The 23,097-nt window shown below is 45.4% G+C and overlaps 1 protein-coding gene across 1 annotated transcript in view; it reads right to left on the minus strand.

The window, feature by feature from the left end:
- Nucleotides 1-16,384, minus strand: part of LOC121859677 (extensin-like) — an 82,492-nt gene extending 66,108 nt beyond the window's left edge. The window contains exon 1 of the mRNA XM_042356601.1: nucleotides 15,734-16,384. Within this exon, the coding sequence (XP_042212535.1) occupies nucleotides 15,734-16,384 (651 nt within the window). The remainder of the gene's footprint in view (nucleotides 1-15,733) is intronic.
- Between the last annotated feature and the right edge of the window lie 6,713 nt (nucleotides 16,385-23,097).

Raw genomic sequence — 23,097 nt, forward strand, 5'->3', positions numbered from 1 at the left:
GTGCTGTGTTGTGGTGGTGTGTTGTGGTGCTGTGTTGTGGTGCTGTGTTGTGGTGCTGTGTTGTGGTGCTGTGGTGATGTGCTGTGTTGTGGTGCTGTGTTGTGGTGCTGTGGTGATGCTGAGTTGTGGTGGTGTGTTGTGGTGGTGTGTTGTGGTGCTGTGTTGTGTGCTGTGTGTGGTGCTGTGTTGTGGTGCTGTGTGGTGCTGTGTTGTGGTGCTGTGTTGTGGTGCTGTGTTGTGGTGCTGTGTGTTGTGGTGCTGTGTTGTGGTGCTGTGTTGTGGTGCTGTGTTGTGGTGCTGTGGTGATGTTGTGGTGCTGTGTTGTGGTGCTGTGTTGTGGTGCTGTGTTGTGGTGCTGTGTTGTGGTGCTGTGTTGTGGTGCTGTGTTGTGGTGCGGTGATGTGCTGTGTTGTGGTGCTGTGTTGTGGTGTGTTGTGGTGGATGTGCTGTGTTGTGGTGCTGTGTGGTGCTGTGTTGTGGTGTGTTGTGGTGCGTGTGGTGTGTGTGCTGTGTTGTGGTGTGTGTGCTGTGGTGATGTGCTGTGTTGTGGTGCTGTGTGTTGTGGTGCTGTGTTGTGGTGCTGTGTTGTGGTGCTGTGTTGTGGTGCTGTGTTGTGGTGCTGTGTTGTGGTGCTGTGTTGTGGTGCTGTGTTGTGGTGCTGTGGTTGTGGCTGTGTGTGGTGTGTTGTGGTGTGTGTTGTGGTGCTGTGTGGTGCTGTGTTGTGGTGCTGTGGTGATGTGCTGTGTTGTGGTGCTGTGTTGTGGTGTGTGTTGTGGCGGTGTGGTGATGTGCTGTGGGGTTGTGTTCCGATAATGATGTGATAACGATGTGAAAAATGACGATAATTATACAAATAATGATAATAATGAGAATGAAGATGGCAATAATAACGAAGATAATGATGATGACAATAATGACAATGGTGATAATGACAGTAATAATGATAACGGCAATAATGACAATGGTGATGATAATAATGACAATGATAATGATGGTGATGAGTGATGATGATGATGATGATGAGTGATGATGATGATGATGATTGATGATGATAATGATTGATGATGATGATGATGATGATGATGAGTGATGATGATGATGATGATGATTGATGATGATGATGAAGCATATATCATCAGCTCACTATCTTGACCAGCTCACTATACTACTGGGCTATATTGTGCCGCTATGATATAGAGGGCCATTAACACGGTCTTAATAGGTGGTTCAGCCTTTGTAAACTAGGCGAGGAGGAAAGGGGAATTGGCTAGCGTCTCCTCCTCCTACTACTTCTCCTTGTTCTTATTCTCCTCCTCTTTCTTCTCCTTCTCCTCCTCGTTCTTATCCTCCTTCTCTTCCTTCTTCTTTTTGTTCTTCTCTTTCTCTTCCTCGTTCTTCTCTTTCTCCTCCTCGTTCTTCTCCTTCTCCTTCTTCTTGTTCTTATCTTCTTCCTTCTTCTCCTCCTTCTCCTCCCTATTCTTCTTCCTTCTCCTCCTTCTTTTCGTTCTTTTATTCGCTCCTTCTCCTCTTCTTCCTTCTCCTCCTCCTCCTTCTCCCCCTTCTCCTCCATTTCTTCCTTCTCATCTTCCTCCTTTCCTATTCCTCCCCTTTCCCCCCTCTCCTTCTTCCTAACCCATTTTACCAATTTGCTTCTTCACAACAACTATATATTAAAAACTCCCTATTTACAAGAACAATTTTAATACTAGTGGGTGAAAAATACCCTATTATTAGCCTTAAACCCCCCCCCCATCAAAGGCTAAATTCTCTCTTATTTACTATGATAAAATACCTCCCAAAATTATTCCCTAGAAACAAAATAACATTATAAATCTCTCCCTAATTCTCCCTAACATATGTTAAATTTATCCCTAAAATATAAATAAATCCCCAGAAAAACTCAAATTATCTCCCGAAAAATAATCCCCTAAAACAATAATATTTTCCCCAAGGCAACAAAAATTACCAATATTTTCCCCTAGTCATCATAATAATACTAATCTATCATGAATTAATTCCCCCCAAACATATCTTTTTTTCTCCCCTAAATTTTCCCCACCACCCCCCAAAAAATTCTTCTCTTCAATTTAGTAAAAAAAAAAATGAAAAGGTTAGGTTAGGATAGGTTAGGTTAGGTTGGGTTAGGTTAGGTTAGGTTAGGTTAGGTTAGGTTAGGTTAGGTTAGGTTAGGTTAGGTTAGGTTAGGTTAGGTTAGGTTAGGTTAGATTAGGTTAGATTGGCATGAGGGTTATACAGTGGAAAGGAAAATAACCATATGGTGTGAGGGAAATGGGAGGGGAAACGAGTCTTTATTGGCAGGAAAATGGGAAAAAATAACTATATAATGGGAAGGAAATAGGAGACACGACTAATGGGAGGGGAAATAGGAAAAAAAGACTAAATAATAGTGAGGAAAATAGGAAACACGACTCATGGAAGGCAAATAGGAGAGTCGTGTGCTTCATCCCATTAATTAAAAATAGGGCTAGAGTCGTCCACTGATGAAGACAATGAAGAGTGTTGGTGATCGTGCATAGACCCTGCTGGCTGGCTCTGTCTATTGAGGTGGGAGGGGTAGGTAAGTCTCTCTCTCTCTCTCTCTCTCTCTCTCTCTCTCTCTCTCTCTCTCTCTCTCTCTCTCTCTCTCTCTCTCTCTCTCTCTCTCTCCCACCCCATCTGACCCAAACAATGTATATAGATAAATTCCTCCTATTTCTATGTTATTTCTTTAATATAAACGTTGTTTTTTCAATATATTTCGATCACGTCTCGGCCACATCACTGACCCTCTCTGCTGTGGCTAAGTGTGTGGGCCTTTTGTCTCTGCCCGTGTGATAATTGGCCCAATCACCTGTGCCGAATAAGTACCTATCTCTTAATTAACTCTTCTTTCTTTCCCTTCATGGTTGGAAAGGGGATACGGGGGTGTGGGAGAGGGAAGGGGGAAGGAAAGAGGTATCAGGGAAGGGGGGGTCAGTAAATATCGAGTTGTTTTAATTTTTTGGGTCACTGCCTTCGTTTATTCAGTGCCTACCGGTAAATTGGCACTGGTCTAATGATGGAAGAGGTATTTGATCTCGGCACACGGGAGAGAAAAGAATTTAGTATTCAGTCGACAGAGAGAGAGAGAGAGAGAGAGAGAGAAAACATCTTCCATCCCAGCAACATGACACACCCTCCATCCCATTTCAATCACCCCTCCCATTGTCGATTCCTTTCCCATAGTTCTCTCATAGAGTCAAGTAGCCTCTCACTACATTTCTCCTCCTCCTCCTCCCCCTCTCTCTCCCCTTCCCTGTTCCCTCTCCCTCCACCTCCCACCCAACAACAATAACTCGGTTCCCCACAAGGCGAGTGGTCGGCTCCCATCCCATTTCTTCACCGTCAGGAAATTGAGGGGGCGTTCACGGGCTTTATAACTTACAAATTTGTAGCCCCATCTCATTAAACAAGGCTTCACTTCCCGCCGCTTACAACTCTATTGTTCCGAGGATATTTATTAATGGGCGGAGCGAGACCTGTAGTGTAGGAATCGAATCCTTTTGTGAGGATATCGGTGGAGCTTGTCTTTGTTGGAGTGATGGTGTGTGTGTGGCTGTGTGTGTGTGTGTGTGTGTGTGTGTGTGTGTGTGTGTGTGTGCGTGTGTGTGTGTGTGTGTGTGTGTGTGTGTGTGCTGTGTGTGTGTGTGTGTGTGTGTGTGTGTGTGTGTGTGTGTGTGTGTGTGTGTGTGTGTGTGTGTGTGTGTGTGTGTGTGTGTGTGTGTGTGTGTGTGTGTGTGTGTGTGTGTGTGTGTGTATGTGTGTGTGTGTGTGTGTGGGTAAATTCTATAGTATATACACGTACACATTACATGTTCATGGGTTTATTTACATACACAAACAGAAACAACCACACACACACACACACACACACACACACACACCTTGTTTGAAAAGTAATTAAACAGACGGCTCATTAACCCGACCAGGTAACAACAAATTGGGTGATTGCTTCTATAACTCACACGTCCCTGATGCCACCTTCACCTGGTTAACGGAGAGAGAGAGAGAGAGAGAGAGAGAGAGAGATCTGCTTCCTCATTTTATTCTCCTCTTCTTCTTCTTTTTCTTCTTCTTCCTTCTCATCATCCTCTTCCTCCTCCTCCATTTCTTAGGCTCACGGCCACGCTCTACTGGTTTTCGTGACCTCAACCATTCCCCTCCTCCTTCCCCCCCCCCCCCCTCCTCCTTCCCCCCCCCCCACCCTCCTCCTTCCCCTCCCCACCCTCCTCCTTCCCCTCCCCCACCCTCCTCCTTCCCCTCCCTCCTCCCCTCCCCCACCCCTCCTCCCACCCTCCTCCTTCCCCCTCCCCCCCCCTCCTCCTTCCTCCCCTACCCTCCTCCTTCCCCTCCCCCCTCCCCTCCCCTTCCTCCTTTCCTCCTCTTCCCCACCCTCCTCCTTCCACTCCCCCACCCCTCCCTTTCCCTCCACCTCTCTTCTTTCCTTTCTACCACCACTACCACCTACCACCACCACCACCACACCACCACACCACATTGTATCAACATGGTCGGGTCTACAGTGTATTGGTCATTGTACGTGGGTCTTGTCAGTTCTCTATTGGCACCGGGTAGTCAGTACACATCCTACAGGCGAGAGAGAGACCAATGGTGGGGGAGAGGAGTGGGCGTGAGAGGGAGGAGGGAAGGGTGGGTGGGGAGAGAGGGAGGTTGGGGCATGGAGTGAGGTAAGAATTGGAAGAGAAATAATCGTATGGGGAGGAGAGAGAGAGAGACCTATACACCCTCCCCACTGTACCAATTCTTAACTCCGGTACTCAGGTAAACACATCAGGTATAGATATATAAAAACAATAAAAGATAATTAATTACCTTACCTCTGTCTTAATAATTAATCGAAGTCAAACGAATAATTTAAACCGGAACCTCTTGTCTTTCTCGTTGTGTTGAAGCGACACCACCACACAATTATTCGCCAATAGCACTGAGCACAGGACAATTATTCGCCAATAGCACTGAGCACAGGACAATTATTCGCAATAGCACTGAGCACAGGACAATTATTCGCCAACAGCCACTGAGCACAGGACAATTATTCACATTATAGCACTGAGCACTAGCACTGAGCACAGACTTTCGCCGAATAGCACTGCCGAGCACAGGACGCCACACTGAGCACAATTATTCGCCAATAGCACTGCAGCACAGGAGCAACAATTATTCGCCAATAGCACTGAGCACAGGACAATTATTCGCCAATAGCACTGAGCACAGGACAATTATTCGCCAATAGCACTGAGCACAGGACAATTATTCGCCAATAGCACTGAGCACAATTATTCGCCAATAGCACTAGCAGACAATTCGCCAATAGCACTGAACACAATTATTCGCCAATAGCACTGAGCACAGGACAATTATTCGCCAATAGCACTGAGCACAGGACAATTATTCGCCAATAGCACTGAGCACAGGACAATTATTCGCCAATAGCACTGAGCACAGGACAATTATTCGCCAATAGCACTGAGCACAGGACAATTATTCGCCAATAGCACTGAGCACAGGACAATTATTCGCCATAGCACTGAGCACAGGACAATTATTCGTATTTATTCGCCAGCACTAGCACTTATTCGAATAGCACTGAGCACAGGACAATTATTCGCACTGAGCACAGGACAATTATTCGCCAATAGCACTGAGCACAGGACAATTATTCGCCAATAGCACATGGGCGCCAATAGCACTGGAGCACAGGACAATTATTCGCACAGCAGACAATTATTCGCCAATAGCACTGAGCACAGGACAATTATTCGCCAATAGCACTGAGCACAGCCAATAGCACTGAGCACAGGACAATTATTCGCCAATAGCACTGAGCACAGGACAATTATTCGCCAATAGCACTGAGCACAGGACAATTATTCGCCAATAGCACTGAGCACAGGACAATTATTCGCCAATAGCACTGAGCACAGGACAATTATTCGCCAATAGCACTGAGCACAGGACAATTATTCGCCAATAGCACTGAGCACAGGACAATTATTCGCCAATAGCACTGAGCACAGGACAATTATTCGCCAATAGCACTGAGCACAGGACAATTATTCGCCAATAGCACTGAGCACAGGACAATTATTCGCCAATAGCACTGAGCACAGGACAATTATTCGCCAATAGCACTGAGCACAGGACAATTATTCGCCAATAGCACTGAGCACAGGACAATTATTCGCCAATAGCACTGAGCACAGGACAATTATTCGCCAATAGCACTGAGCACAGGACAATTATTCGCCAATAGCACTGAGCACAGGACAATTATTCGCCAATAGCACTGAGCACAGGACAATTATTCGCCAATAGCACTGAGCACAGGACAATTATTCGCCATTGCTGTTAGAATAATGTCTCACGGAAAACCACTCTCTTGTAGAAAAATAACACTTTATCAATATATGGTCATCAATAAAAATAATTTCGAGAACTTACCTTACTAAGAAAGATCATATTACAGTATTAAAATAAGACAAAATATCCTCAGGCACTACAATTTGTCAACCCAAAATAATTCAGGCGGCGACACTGTTGACCCGGCTGATGACGCCACACCCTGACCTTCTGACACTGTCAAATCAAAAATAAATGAGATTTATTTTCTTACTGATTTTGCATAGCTCTCATTATCTATTACACTTAAAAGAGTAAAAAAATATGTTTAAATATGAAAAGTGTTGGTATTTTGCAGTATATTAATATTCACTAAGTGTTCCAGGTGCTGACACAGTTAACACTCTTCCTAGTATCAGGTCATACCGTAAACACACTTTTAATTTTCTTGTTTAAATCACTATCAAATTCTTTTCACGGGGCGAATTTTGTCTCGTAAATATCCACAGAGTTTCATCTTACACTTTAACACTTTATCACACTCAAGACTCGCAGAGGCACTTACTGTAAGAAATATAAACGAAAATATTCACACTCGCGCAGCCGACGCTTTACACTGTTGTCAACAAGAGTTTGCTATACAGGTGAAGACCAAACTGTACACCTTTTGAATTAGCGGAAGTAAATCACATCTTTTAAAAGTCTAGGTTTAATATTTTAGGTAATTTATTTTGATACAATTATTATTATTATTATTATTATTATCATTATTATTATTATTATTATTATTATTATTATTATTATTATTATTATTATTATTATTATTATTATTATTATTATTATTATTATTATTATTATTATTATTATTATTATTATTATTATTATTATTATTATTATCATTATTATTATTATCATTATTATCATCATTAAGCTGTACCTACTAACACCCACTGTGCTGTATTTATCATCCAGGGACAGGAATTTAACCTCCATAATTTAACCCCAAACAAATAATCATATTAATACTAATTTCTATTTCTAATTTCATATATAATTTTGATGAGGTATAATTATAACCTTTAGCCCAGTAATATACCGCCACCGGCTCATGTAACTTTAACCTTTAGCCCAGTAATATACCGCCACCGGCTCATGTAACTTTAAACTTACGGATCTTATATAATAATCTGCTCTAATTTGCCACATAAAGTCGGATTTTTTTCCCATCAATGTTTCCTAATTTGCTGGATTTAATGATGGGTATTAGGGGTCTTTAATTATCAAAATCCACAGTGCCCGAGAGCAATTAAGGCACATTAATGATTATTTGGAAATAATTAAGGGCGGCAGGTGCGTCCATGTGTCTACCTGTAATTAGTGTGTTGGGTCTGGTGGTAGTGGGGGGGGGGAGGTGTTGAGTGTTAAGTGGCGTTAGCACGGACGGGAAGGTGAGCTGCACACACACACACACACACACACACACACACACTTCCTCCACCACTCACTGTCTTGTCAGCTTTCTCGATTACATATACCGCCTTCTCGAGAAACGAAAAACATCTGTAGCTGTCGCCTTCATTGATTTCACTAAAGCATTCGACCTAGTCGACCACAATATAATCATCAACAAAGCTATTGACCTCGGGCTTCGGAGAAGTCTTATACCATGGCTTACAGACTTCCTCAGTGACGGACGCCAAGCTGTACGCTTCCGAGGGGCTGTCTCCACCTTTCAGTCACTCACCTGTGGCGTCCCCCAAGGCACCAAGATGGGACCACTCTGCTTCCTTATGCTCATCAATGATGCCCTAAGAGAAACCCCTGCTCGCTGGAAATATGTCGACGACTCCACCATTGGGATCAGCGTCAACAATTCTGCTCCCAACTATACCGCCCTTCAGGATTTATTGAACAGTCTCCAAAACTGGGCCACCAACAACCATGTCACCATCAACCATACCAAGACCATGGTTATGCACATCAACCTCTCCTCCGACATTGTCCCACCTCCTTCCATTACTTTAGGTCCGAACACACTCCAGGTTGTAGATTCCACGAAGCTCCTCGGCGTCACCATAGACAACAAACTAAATTGGAAACCACACGTCAGTGAAGTTGTCAAATCCTCCAGTTTCCGTCTCCACCTCCTCCGCCGACTCAAGTCCCTCGGAGTTCCTGCACCCGAGCTCCTCAGTGTTTACACAACATTCATACTTCCCAAGCTCACCTATGCCTCCCCTACCTGGTCTTCCTCCCTAAATGCCACACAACGTAAACACCTAGAAAAAGTGCAAAAGAGGGCATGCAAGATTATTCTCTCCCCTTCCTACTTCACATATCAAGAAGCGCTCAACACACTGACTCTTTCGACTCTCACTGACCATCACCACGACCTCATCTGCAAATTTGGTAAGAAGCTTCTACACCATCCTCGACACCGGCTCCTACTACCACCTGAGATCCCTAGCCCGAGAATTGCTGTTCGACACCACAACCGCATCCAGCCCATACGTGCACGAACTGATCGCTATAAGAACAGCCCAGTCCCAACCATTGTAAAAATTATCAATAACTTGTAATAAACCAGTGTATTCACTCCCAGTAAACACTACTTCTTGCACTGTCACTATGTTGAAATGCACTGTAGTTTGAGCTTTTCCCCATCTAGTTATTATATATCTTATTTGTATCACTTATGTTACTTGTATATTATTTGTAATTCGAAACCCATTCCCCAAATATGTAACTGTATATTTTCAGCCTTCTGGCTGCCAAGCTCTTTCAATAAACCGTTAATTATTATTATTATTATTATTACACACACACACACACACACACACACACGGGTAAACAGGCGTAAATGGCCCAATACATTAGTCGTTTCCTATCAATAACAACTACCATAATGACTATTTAATTCTCCTTTCAACCGACAGATGGCAGTGTTATGAATCAGTGTTACCAAGGATGTCGGATATACCAACTTATTACGCCAATATATTTTAGTCCCTTAGGTGTGTGTGTGTGTGTGTGTTTCCAACCTTGGCAACACTGCAGACTTAACAGAAACATCTCACCTGTCAATGATTAATACCCTGAAGGCTGTCCTCAACTCAGGTAGTGACATGGGACATTTTCTTATTAATAATTTGTAATTGGTTAAGACACTGTCGCCCTCTCGGTATGCTAATGAGCTGTTAAGTGTACGATGGTTGAAGAATGTGAACTGTGACTAGGCGAGGTAATTAATGGGAAGATTTTACTAATTGGCTTCATTTACCGACCAGTGACGAGGATGAGTTACGAAGGGCAAGTTTCAGGTGAGAGAGACAGGATAGACAGACAGGACAGACAGACAGATAGATAGACAGACAGGCAGACAGGCAGGCAGACAGACAGCAGGCAGGCAGACAGACAGACAGACAGACAGACAGACGGACAGACAGACAGACAGACAGGACAGGACAGACAGAGACAGGCAGACAGACAGACAGACAGACAGACAGGCAGACAGACAGACTGACAGACAGACAGACTGACAGACAGATATATAGAAAAGGTAAACATACCTGGAGTCATTTACAGCCGACACACAAGGAAACAAGAACGTTCCCTCAAAGTCAATGACCATTTACCTGTGCTTAATGAGAAAGGTTAAGGACAGATGTTCAACGTGATTATGTTCGCCGAAGGTAAGCTCTATAAGACAAGTGGTTCAACGTAGTTATGTGATGGTGTTCAACGTTGGTAAGGTATATGTGTTATGGGAAGCTGTTCAACGAGGTTATGTTCAATGTAATTAAGATGCCATTTTAAAGGCGAGTTTTTAATGTAGGTAAGTTTCACACACACACACACACACACACACACACACAGGTAGAAGTACGTGGATGACTGCACTGTGGGGGTTACAGTGGGCAACACCGCACCAGACTACTCATCGCTACAAGGCACCCTGGACAGGCTACAGGCATGGACTACGGAGAACAAGGTCACCATCAACCACACCAAAACCGTAGTCATGCACAGCAATACCGCCACCACTCCAGTGCAAGCTCCAGCAGTCACAGTGAGTGCCCATCCTCTCCAACTGGTGCAGTCTGCCAAACTCCTGGGTGTAACTATAGACAACAAACTTGACTGGAAGGCCCATGTAAATAACACTATCAAGACAGCCTCGTACCGTCTCTACATGCTACGACGACTTAGGTCACTTGGGACACCCACGCCAGAGCTGAGGACCATCTACAACACCTTTATTCTCCCCAAACTAACGTATGCGTCACCAGCCTGGTCGTCTTCTCTCAACGCCACCTAACAACGTAAGCTGGAGAAGGTACAGAGAAGGGCCTGCAGAATCATGCTCGGCGCAGAATACTTGGGCTACATCAACGCTCTCTCCACCCTGGAAATGCCATCCCTCAGTGACCTCCACCACCAAGCACAGGAAAGGTTTGGCAGCCAACTAATGCACCACCCTCGTCATCGCCACCTCCTGCTACCAGCAGCCCTCCCCCCCCACCCACCTCGCGCAGTCCGCCACTACAACAAAATTCAGCCCATAAGAGCCCGCACCGATAGATATAAGAACAGCACCATCCCATCTATTGTTAAAATAATAAGCAACTCCTGATTTATGTACTGTACAGCCCTGTAAATGTATTCAACACATATTATATCATTATGTCTTAATCAAATGTAAGTCTGTATATTTTCAGCCACCGGCTGCAACTCTATTAATAAACTGTTTATTATTATTATTATTATTATTATTATTATTATTATTATTATTATTATTATTATTACACACACACACACACACACACACACACACACACACCTGTTCAACACCTCAGCTCACATGATCTACGTGTGTAAACATTAATCTGTTTGTTCACTGTATGTTCCTTCACCTTTCTCTAATGAAGGCTTTTGTTTAACCACCAATATATGTAATAAGTCATTTATGTCCAATGTATATTTTCAGCCTTCGGGCTGCAGAATTTTTCAATAAACCGTCAATTATCATTATTATTATTATTATTATTATTATGATTACACACACACACATGTATTTTTTATTCTCTAAAACAAATAATCAAATTAGTTTCTTATTACTCGATAAGAATGTGATAAGATTGACAGGGCTTAAGAACATAAGAACATAAGAATGGAGGAAACTGCAGCGGGCCTATTGGCCCATACTGGGCAGTCCCGTTTACACCCAACCCCTATTGCTCATATAAGCATCCAACCTATGTTTGAAGCTATCCAGCGTATTCGAGTTAATGATGATATTTGGTAACTTGTTCCATTCATCCACTACTCTGTTTCCAAACCAGTGTTTACCTATTTCCCGCCTAAATCTAAATTTGTCTAATTTAAAACCATTGTTACAAGTTCGCTCCTGGTTGGATAGTCTGAGTACCTTTGTAATGTCCCCTTTGTTTAGCCCTGCCTTCCACTTGTACACCTCTATCAGGTCGCCCCTCGCTCTACGTCTCTCGAGGGAGTGCAAATTAAGATGCTTTAACCTGTCTCTATACTCAAGGTTCCTAATGCCCGGGATTAGTCTTGTCATTCTCCTCTGAATTCTTTCCAAGGATTCTATATCCATTCTGTAATACGGTGACCAGAACTGAACTGCCTAATCCAGGTGTGGTCTCACAAGAGCAAGATACAGTTTTAGGATGCCCTCGCTAGTCTTGTAACTAACACTCCTTTGTATGAACCCAAGTACTTTATTATCCTTGTTACGAGCAAAAACACATTGTTTACTTGGCTTAAGGTTCCTACTTATCATTACTCCTAAATCTCTCTCGCAGTCGGATTTCTCTATGGCATCGTTGTTCATCTGGTATCTGGTTTCCCTGTTTACATCTCCTATACTGAGTACTTTACATTTGTCGACGTTGAATTTCATCTGCCATTTTTCAGACCATTCGAAAATTTGTTTAGATCTTCCTGTAGTTTTGCCGAGTCCTCGTCAGATTTGATAACACGTCCTATTTTAGTGTCATCAGCAAATTTACTTATGTTGCTGTCAATGCCGATATCTATGTCGTTTATGTATATAATAAATAATAATGGTCCAAGTACTGAGCCAAGTACTAGGGAGACACTTAACTAGGTAGACACTTAACTGGGCAGATACCAATAACACTAATGAAGAAACACTCACAATTCTATCACTTTTCCTTAGTAGTAGTGAAGACAAGAAACACTTATAGCTCACTCAATAGTAGTAATAGGGGACACACTTATAATACACACTTATAATACACACTTATAATACACACTTATAATACACACTTATAATTCACTCAATAATATTACCAGGGTAGATACTTATAACTTACCAGCAGGGTCGATGGTCAGAGCGTGGCAGGGTGTAGGAGGTAGGGAAGTGGCAGAGGTAGGGTATAGGTGGGAGGTTAGGCGGCAGGGTATAGAAGGTAGGGTGTAGCTCCGTCAGAGTGTAGGGAGGTACTGACAGCTACCAACACCCTGTATCTGTAGGATTTGGTCTGGTACAGTAGGTGTCGTCACGGGAATCTTCTGAAAGCCTAAATAGTGACTCTTTCATTGCTCGAGGTCTGGTGTGGTGCTGGAAAGATGGAGGGAGATGGGGTGAGGGGGTAGGGGTGGGGTGAGGGAAGGGGTGTGGGAAGGGTGGGGAGGGAAGGGGTGGGGTGAGGGAAGGGGTGGGGTGAGGGAAGGGATGGGGTGAGGGAAGGGGGTGTAGGGGTGGGGGTGAGGGAAGGGTGGGGTGAGGGAAGGGGTGGGGTGGAGGAAGGGGTGGGTGAGGGAAGGTGGGGTGAGGGAAGGGTGGGGTGGGGTGAAGGGTGGGGAGGAAGGTGGGGGTGAGGGAAGGTGAGAGAAGGTGGTGAGGGAAGGGTGTGAGGGAAGGGTGGGGTAGGGGAAGGTGGGGTGAGGGAAGGTGGAGGAAGGTAGAAGGAAGGGATGGGTGAGGAAGGTGGGTGAGGAAGGTGGGGTGAGGGAAGGGGATGAGGAAGGTAAGAGGGAGGTGGAAGGGGTGGGGTGAGGGAAGGGGTGGGGTGGAGGGGGGTGGGGTGAGGGAAGGGGGTGGGTGAGGAAGGGTTGGAGAGAAGGGTGGGGTGAGGGAAGGGGTGGGGTGAGGGAAGGGTGTGGAGGAAGAGATGGGGTGAGGGAAGGATGGGGTGAGGGAAGGGTGGGGGAAGGTGGGTGAGGGGGAAGGAAGGGGGGGAGGGAAGGTGGGTGAGGAAGGTGGGTGAGGAAGGGGGAGAGGGAAGGGGTGAGGGAATGGATGGGGTGAGGGAATGGATGGGGTGAGGGAAGGTGGTGAGGGTGGGGAGGAGAGAAAGGAAAGGTATAAGGAACTGGGGAGGAAAGGGAAGAGAGGGGGAGGAGAGGGGTGAAGAAGAGAATTGAGCAGGAAGGAGAAGCAGGAGTGGAGGGAGGATAAGGAAGAGGAAGGAAGGGAAGATGGAGGAAGGAAGAAGATGGGTTCAGAAAGAGGAAAGGAGAAGAAGGAGGTATTTTTTCCCACAATAATAGTCATGATTATTATTAGCATTTAAAACATTTAAGGAAAGGTAAATAAATACATATAACTTCATTACTATATTAGGAAACACTTTTATTTTAAACTTTATCGTCATATTGTTTACACTATGAGCTTTCACCGACACACAATCATCTTCACTACACATCATCATCTTCACTACACACGATCATCTTCACTACACACGATCATCTCTACTACACACGATCATCTTCACTACACGATCATCTTCACTACACACACGATCATCTTCACTACACACCATCATCTTCACTACACACGATCATCTTCTACTACACGATCATCTCACTAATACACGATCATCTCCACTACTAATGAACATCTTCACTACACAACGAACATCTTCACTACACACGATCATCTTCACTACAATAATGATCATCTTCACTCACACGAACATCTTCACTACACGATCATCTCTACTACACACGAACATCTTCACTATACACGATCATCTTCTACCACACGATCATCTTCACTACACACGAACATCTTCACTACACACGATCATCTTCACTACACACGATCATCTTCACTACACGATCACTTCACTACACACGAACATCTTCACTACACACGATCATCTTCACTACACACGAACATCTTCACTACACAACGATCATCTCCACTAACACACGATCATCTTCACTACACACGAACATCTTCACTACACACGATCATCTCACTACACACGATCATCTTCACCATAATAACGATCATCTCTACACACGATCATCTCATACTAACGATCATCTTCACTACACACGAACATCTTCACTGCCTTAACCCTTTGACGACGATGGTTTAACCCTTCAGGACCAAAGGGTTAACTATAAAATTGGTGTCCATTCATAGCTCCGTTTTGATTGACCAAACCAAGGACTCTAGAACAAGCCGTGAGCGCTGTACCCACTCAACCACCGCACCCTACATTATGGCATCTATAAAACAAAAGTAAAGGAAAACAGAGGTACAATATAAACATACAGGTAGGGCACATGTAACAGGTAGTGGGGTACATGTAACAGGTATAGTACATGTAACAGGTAATGGGCATATGTAACAGGTATAGTGGGGTACATGTAACAGGACGGGGTACATGTAACAGGTAGGCACATGAACAGGTAGGTAAGGCATGTAACAGGTAGTGGGGTATATGTAACAGGTAGGGTACATGTAACAGGTAATGGGTACTGCTGCCTCTAAATATATACTAGAATGGTACACAGACTTTAAAGTTCATAAGTCAATTAAAACTTGAGTACATGAGGAAAGGTGAAAAATACCACAACAACATTACAGTACTTAGTGGTGGATACATGTAATAACGTACAGTCCCCTTCACTAGTGCGTTTACAGGGGCTCGTCAGGTTTTGTGCAGTGTGGCAGGTCTGTGTTTGTTTACATTCGACAGAAGGAAACTTGCAGTAGTAAAGATACTATGGAATCACAGTAAAACATTATTAACACAAATATAATGATATGTGGATTGTTTATATGATGAGCCCTTGTAAACTCACAAGTAAAGGGAACTGTACTTATACAGAAAATGGTCATTAATGGGTAGTTACTGCTAAGTTACACGTTCCCATTACCAGGCGTCGGGTTCTGGAAGTAACAGCGAAAATTAATACTGAGGGAACCATCGGGTTTCTGCTCGACACAGTGATGGAAAGTTATTGCCGACAGTTGAGCTGTGACCAAGGAGGAGGGGGAGGGGAGGGAGGGGTAGGGAGGAGGAGGGGAGGAGGAGGAGGAGGAGGGGACTTTGGGAGCTGGGGAAGTCTGTGACGACCCTGGCTGTCTCTCGTGTTTGCTGGACATATCTGAAGATGGGGTGATGGTGGAGCTGCCAGAGCCGTCAGCTAGAGGACTCTGTAACCCGGGAGACGTTCTCGGTGCGAAAGTCTTGATCAGAGGAATATCGGGAAGCCAGAAAGGACTGGATAATTTTGTTGACGATGACTCTACTGACGGGGAAGGTGTTGTGACGGTCCAAGACGCTGCAGGAGAATCAGGTGAGGCTGCAGGTAGAGGGACGACTTTACTGGTGTTGTCGCTCTCACCGTTCCCTTCAAGTGCCGGAGCTATTTTCTCCTTTGTATCTGAGGAGGTCGTCTGAACACCAGGAGGTCTTGTACTCGTGACACAATTCCGTATTTTCCGACAACGATTATGCCAGTCCAGGTAGTAGCAGGGAAGACACGGTGACTCCTCGTAGGGCGACTCACCGTGTACGCCCCGCGAACCTTGACTCGGGTCGTTTCCGTGTGGTGAAAAGATCAAGGACTCGGTGTTGTCGCTGTTGACTATGCAGCCAAAGATCTTCCTGCAGCCGGTGGTCTCCTTCTTGTGGCAGGGACGACAGGGGGAGGTGATCACGAGGGGACGGATGTTCACCACCGGTGCCTCCGTCATCTAGAAGGACGAAGAAGACCACTTAGTGTACGTTTGTGTGTGTGTGTGTGTGTGTGTGTGTGTGTTCGGGCAAGTATTTTCATTCTAATTTCGTCATAAATTACTTTCCCTCAAAATGTCCTATACTGTTACTGCTCTCTCTCTCTCTCTCTCTCTCTCTCTCCCTCACTGTCGACAATGGAGGGCAGAACCACCCGTGACACCGCCCCCATACAATTGTCTTTCACAGGTTTGTTTATACCGGCCATAATCTCGTTTCATCTTTATCATTTATTACTGAAGAGAAGTTTGTGATCACTTTAATTAATTAGTAAATATAAATATAGTACAGCAGCTTATATACAACATTAACTCAACCTACTCCTTAACCTTATCTAACTCCAACCTAACCCTTAACCTTATCTGACCCAACCTACCCTTAACCTTATCTAACCCAACCTAACCCTTAACCTTATCTGACCCAACCTAACCTAACCTAACCTAACCTACCCTTAACCTTATCTAACCCAACTTACCCTTAACCTAACCCAACCCAACCTACCCTTAACCTAACCTAACTCAACCTACCCTTAACCTAACCTAACCCAACCTACCCTTAACCTAACCTAACCCAACCTACCCTTAACCTAACCTAACCCAACCTACCCTTAACCTTATCTAACCCAACCCACCCAACCCAACCTAACCCAACCTACCCTAACCCAACCTAACCCAACCCAACCTACCCCAACCCAATCTAACCCAACCCACCCTTAACCCAACCTAACCCAACCCAAATTCTTAACCCAATCCTAACCCAACCCAATCTAACCCAACCCAACCTAACCCAACCCACCCCAACCCAACCCAACCAACCAACCCAACCCAACCCAACCCACCCTTAACCCAACCCAACCCAACCCACCCTCAACCCAACCCAACCCAACCCAACCCACCCTCAACCCAACCTAACCCAACCCATCCTTAACCCCAACCCAACCACCAACCACCAACCCAACCACCTAACCCATCTATCAACCCCACCCTCAACCCAACCCAACCCAACCTACCCTTAACCTAACCTAACCCAACCTACCCTTAACCTAATCTAACCCAACCTACCCTAACCTTATCATCTAACCCAACCACCCTTAACCCAACCCAACCCAAACCCACCCCTTAACCCTACTGACCCAACCTACCTAACCTAACCCAACCCAACCTAACCTAACCAACCTAACCTAACCCAACCCAACCCATACTAACCCAACCTACCTTAACCCATCTGACCCAACCTACCCTTTAACCTAACCTAACCCAACCTACCCTTAACCCTAACCAACCAACCTACCCTTAACCTTATCTAACCCAACCTACCCTAACCCAACCCAACCCAACCCTTAACCTAACCTAACCCAACCTACCTTAACCTTATCTAACCCAACCTACCCTTAACCCAACCTAACCCAACCCAACCTACCCTTAACCCAACCCAACCCAACCTACCCTTAACCCATCTGACCAACTACCTACAACCAACCCAAACCTTAACCCAACCTAACCCAACCTACCCTTAACCTTATCTAACCCAACCTACCCTAACCCAACCCAACCCAACCCCTTAACCTCTAACCCAACCCAACCTACCCTTAACCTAACCTAACCCAACCCAAAACTCTTTAACCCATCTGACCCAACCTACCCTTAACCTAACCTAACCCAACCCAATCCTTAACCTAACCTAAATCCAACCCAATCCTTTAACCTTATCTAACCAACCTCTAACCTTATCTAATCTAAACCCAACCCTTAACCCACTAACCCAACCTAACCCAACCTAACCCAACCCACTCCTTAACCTAACCTCCCAACCACCTAACCTTTTATCTGACCCAACCCACCCTTAACCCAACCCCAACCTTAAACCTTACCCTTAACCTCCAACCCAACCCAACCTACCCTTAACCTTATCTAACCCAACCTACCCTTAACCCAACCTAACCCAACCCACCTTAACCCAACCCAACCTAAACCCACCCTTAACCTTATCTAACCCAACCTACCCTTAACCTTATCTAACCCAAACTCACCCTAACCTTATCTAACCCAAACCTACCCTTAACCCATCTAACCCAAACCAACCCTTAACCTTATCTAACCCAACCTACCCTTAACCCTTATCTAACCAACCTACCCTTAACCAATCTGACCAAACCTACCCTTAACCTTATCTAACCCAACCTACCCCTTAACCTTATCTAACCCAACCTACCCTTAACCTAACCTAACCCAACCTACCCTTAACCTTATCTAACCCAACCTACCCTTAACCCATCTAACCCAACCCACCTTAACTCCATCTTAACCCAACCTACCCTTAACCTAATCTAACCCAACCTACCCTTAACCTTATCTAACCAAACCTACCCCAACCACTATCAAACCTACCCTTAACCTCATCTGACCCAACTCCCCTTAACCCATTCAACCCAACCTACCCTTAACCTATCTAACCCAAACCTACCCTTAACCCACACCCAACCCACCCTTAACCCAACCCACAACCTACCCCTAACCTATCTGACCCAACCTACCCTTAACCTATCTAACCCAACCTACCCCTTAACCAACATCTAACCCAACCTACCCTTAACCTTATCTGACCCAACCTACCCTTAACCTTATCTAACCCAACCTACCCCAACTCCAAATCCTCAACCTACCCTAACCCACACCCAACCTACCCTCAACCCAACCTACTCAACCTACCCTAACCTTATCTCAACCCAACCTACCCTTAACCTTATCTAACCCAACCCACCCTTAACCCATCTAACCCAACCCAATTCTTAACCACAACCCAACCTACCCTAACCCATCTGATCCAACCTACCCCAACCTTTATCTAACCCAACCACCCTTAACCCAACCCAACCCAACCCACCCTTAACCCATCTGACCCAACCTACCCTTAACCCAACCTAACCCAACCTACCCCAACCCAACCCAACCCAACCTACCCTTAACTCCATCTGACCCAACCTACCCTAACCTAACCCAACCCAACCTACCCTTAACCTAACCTAACCCAACCTACCCTTAACCTTATCTGACCCAACCTCCCTTAACCTAATCTGAACCCAACCTACCCCTTAACCTATCTAACCCAACCTACCCTTAACCTTATCTGACCCAACCCAATCTTAACCTTATCTAACCCAACCTACCCCAACCCAACCTAACTCCAACCTACCCTAACCTTATCTAACCCAACCTACCCCTTAACCCAACCTAAACCCAACCTACCCTTAACCTTATCTGACCCAACCCAATTCTTAACCCATCTAACCCAACCTACCCTAACCCAACCCAACCTAACCCACCTTAACCCTTATCTAACCCAAACCCACCCTTAACCCAACCCAACCCAACCTACCCTTAACCTATCTAACCCAACCTACCCTTAACCTATCTAATCCAACCTACCCTAACCTTTATCTAACCCCACCCTCAACCTTATCTGACCCAACCTTCCCTTAACCTTCATCTGACCCAACCTACCCTAACCTTATCTAACCCAACCTACCCTTAACCCAACCTAACCCAACCCACCCTTAACTCCAACCTAACCCAACCTACCCTTAACCTAACCTAACCCAACCCACCCTTAACCTAACCCAACCCAACCTACCCTTAACCTTATCTAACCCAACCTACCCTTAACCTTATCTGACCCAACCACCCTTAACCCATCTTGACCAACCTTCCCTAACCCATCTAACCCAACCCACCCTAACCCAATCTAACCCAACCTACCCTTAACCCAACCCAACCCAACCTACCCTTAACCTAACCTAACCCAACCTCCACCCTAACCTTATCTAACCCAACCCACCCTTAACCTAACCTAACCCAACCTACCTTAACCTTATCTAACCCAACCCACCCTTAACCTAACCCAACCCAACCTACCCTTAACCCTATCTAACCCAACCTACCCTTAACCCAACCCAACCCAACCTACCCTAACCTTATCTAACCCAACCCACCCTTAACCCATCTAACCCAACCTACCCTAACCCAACCTAACCCAAACCTACCCTTAACCCAACCTAACCCAACCTACCCTTAACCCATCTGACCCAACCCACCCTTAACCTATCTAACCCAACCTACCCCTTAACCTAACCTAACCCAACCCACCCTAACCCCATCTGACCCAACCTACCCCTTAACCCATCTAACCCAAACCTACCCTTAACCTAACCTAACCCAAACCTACCCTTAACCTCAACCCAACCCAACCTAACCTTAACCTAACCCAACCCAACCTACCCTTAACCTTATCTAACCCAACCCATTCCCAACCCAACCCAACCCAACCTTACCCTTAACCATCTGACCCAACCCACCCTTAACCCAACCCAACCCAACCTACCCCAACTTCAACCTAACCCAACCTCCACCCTTAACCTAACCTAACCTAACCCAACCTACCCTTAACCTAACCCAACCCAACCTACCCTTAACCTTATCTGACCCAACCTACCCTTAACCTAACCTAACCCAACCCACCCTAACCTAACCTAACCTAACCCAACCCAATCCTTAACCCAACCCAACCCAACCCACCCTTAACCTTATCTAACCCAACCTACCCTTAACCTAACCTAACCCAACCCAACCCTTAACCCAACCTAACCCAACCTACCCTTAACCTCATCTGAACCCAACCCAAACCCTTAACCCAACCCAACCCAACCCACCCTTAACCCAACCTAACCCAACCCAACCCACCCCAACCCAACCCAACCCAACCCACCCCAACCCAACCCAACCCAACCTACCCTTAACCCAACCCAACCCAACCCACCCTTAACCCAACCCAACCTAACCCAACCTACCCTTAACCTAACCTAACCCAACCTACCCTTAACCTCATCTAACCCAACCTACCCTTAACCCAACCCAACCAACCTACCCTTAACCCAACCCAACCCAACCTACCCTTAACCTTATCTAACCCAACCCACCTTAACCTAAACCCAACCCAACCTACCCCAACTCTAAATCTAACCCAACCTACCCTTAACCTTATCTAACCCAACCTACCCTTAACCCAACCCAACCTAACCCAACCTACCCTTAACCTAACCTAACCCAACCCACCCTTAACCTCATCTGACCCAACCTACCCCTAACCTAACCTAACCCAAACCTACCCTTAACCCAACCCAACCCAACCCACCCTTAACCATCTAACCCAAACCAACCTTAACCTAACCTAACCCAACCTACCCTCAACCCAACCCAACCCAACCCACCCTCTAACCCAACCAACCCAACCCACCCTTAACTCCATCTGACCCAACCTAAACTCTAACCTAAATCCCAACCCAACCTACCCTTAACCTAACCTAACCCAAACCTACCTTAACCTTATCTGACCCAACCTACCCTAACCTTACCTGACCCAACCCCCACTTTAACCTATCTAACCCAACCTACCTTAACCTTATCTAACCCAACCCACCCTCAACCCAACCTAACCCAACCTACCCCAACTAACCTAACCCAACCTACCCTTAACCTTATCTGACCCAACCTACCCTTAACCCAACCCAACCCAACCTACCCCAACCTAACCCAAGCCAACCAATTCCTTAACCTTATCTGACCCAACTACCCTTAACCCAACCTAACCCAACCTACCCCTTAACCCAACCTAACCCAACCTACCCTTAACCTTATCTGACCCAACCTGCCCTTAACCTTATCTAACCCAAATCCTACCCTTAACCTTATCTGACCCAACCTAACCTTATCTTCGACCTAACCTTACCCTTAACCTTATCTGACCCAACCTACCCTTAACCTTATCTGACCCAACCTACCCCTTAACTTATCTGACCCAACCTACCCTTAACCTTATCTGACCAAACCTACCCTTAACCCTATCTGACCAAACCTCACCCCTTAACCTTATCTGACCCAACCTACCCTAACCTTATCTGACCCAACCTACCCTTAACCTTATCTTGACCCAACCTACCCTTAACCTTATCTAACCCAACCTACCCTTAACCTAACCTAACCCAACCTACCCTTAACCTTATCTGACCCAACCTACCCTTAACCTAACCTAAGCCAACCTACCCCTAACCTTATCTGACCCAACCTACCCTTAACCTTATCTGACCCAACCTACCTTAACCTTTCATCCAACCCAACCCACCCTTAACCTTATCTAACCCAACCTACCCTTAACCCAAATCCCAAGCCAACCTACCTTAACCTTATCTGACCCAACCTACCTTAACCTAACCTAACCCAAACTCCAACTCTTAACCTAACCTAACCCAACCAACCTTAACCTTATCCGACCCAACCCACCCTTAACCTAAATCCCAACCCAACCTACCCTTAACCCAACCCAACCCAACCTACCCTTAACCTTTATCTGACCCAACCTGCCTTAACCTTTGATTCAATCAACCTATCCTTAACCTTATCTGACCCAACCTACCCCTTAACCTTATCTGAACCCAACCTACCCTTTTAACCCATCTAACCCAACCCACCCCAACCTAACCTAACTCAAACCACCCTTAACCTTATCTAACCCAACCTACCCTCAACCTAACCTAACCCAAACCTACCCTTAACCTTTATCTTGACCCAACCTACCCTTAACCTTATCTAACCCAACCTACCCTAACCTATCTGACCCAACC

The sequence above is a fragment of the Homarus americanus genome, unplaced genomic scaffold (assembly GCF_018991925.1).
Source record: "Homarus americanus isolate GMGI-L3 unplaced genomic scaffold, GMGI_Hamer_2.0 scaffold53516, whole genome shotgun sequence".
Lineage (NCBI taxonomy): Eukaryota > Metazoa > Arthropoda > Malacostraca > Decapoda > Nephropidae > Homarus > Homarus americanus.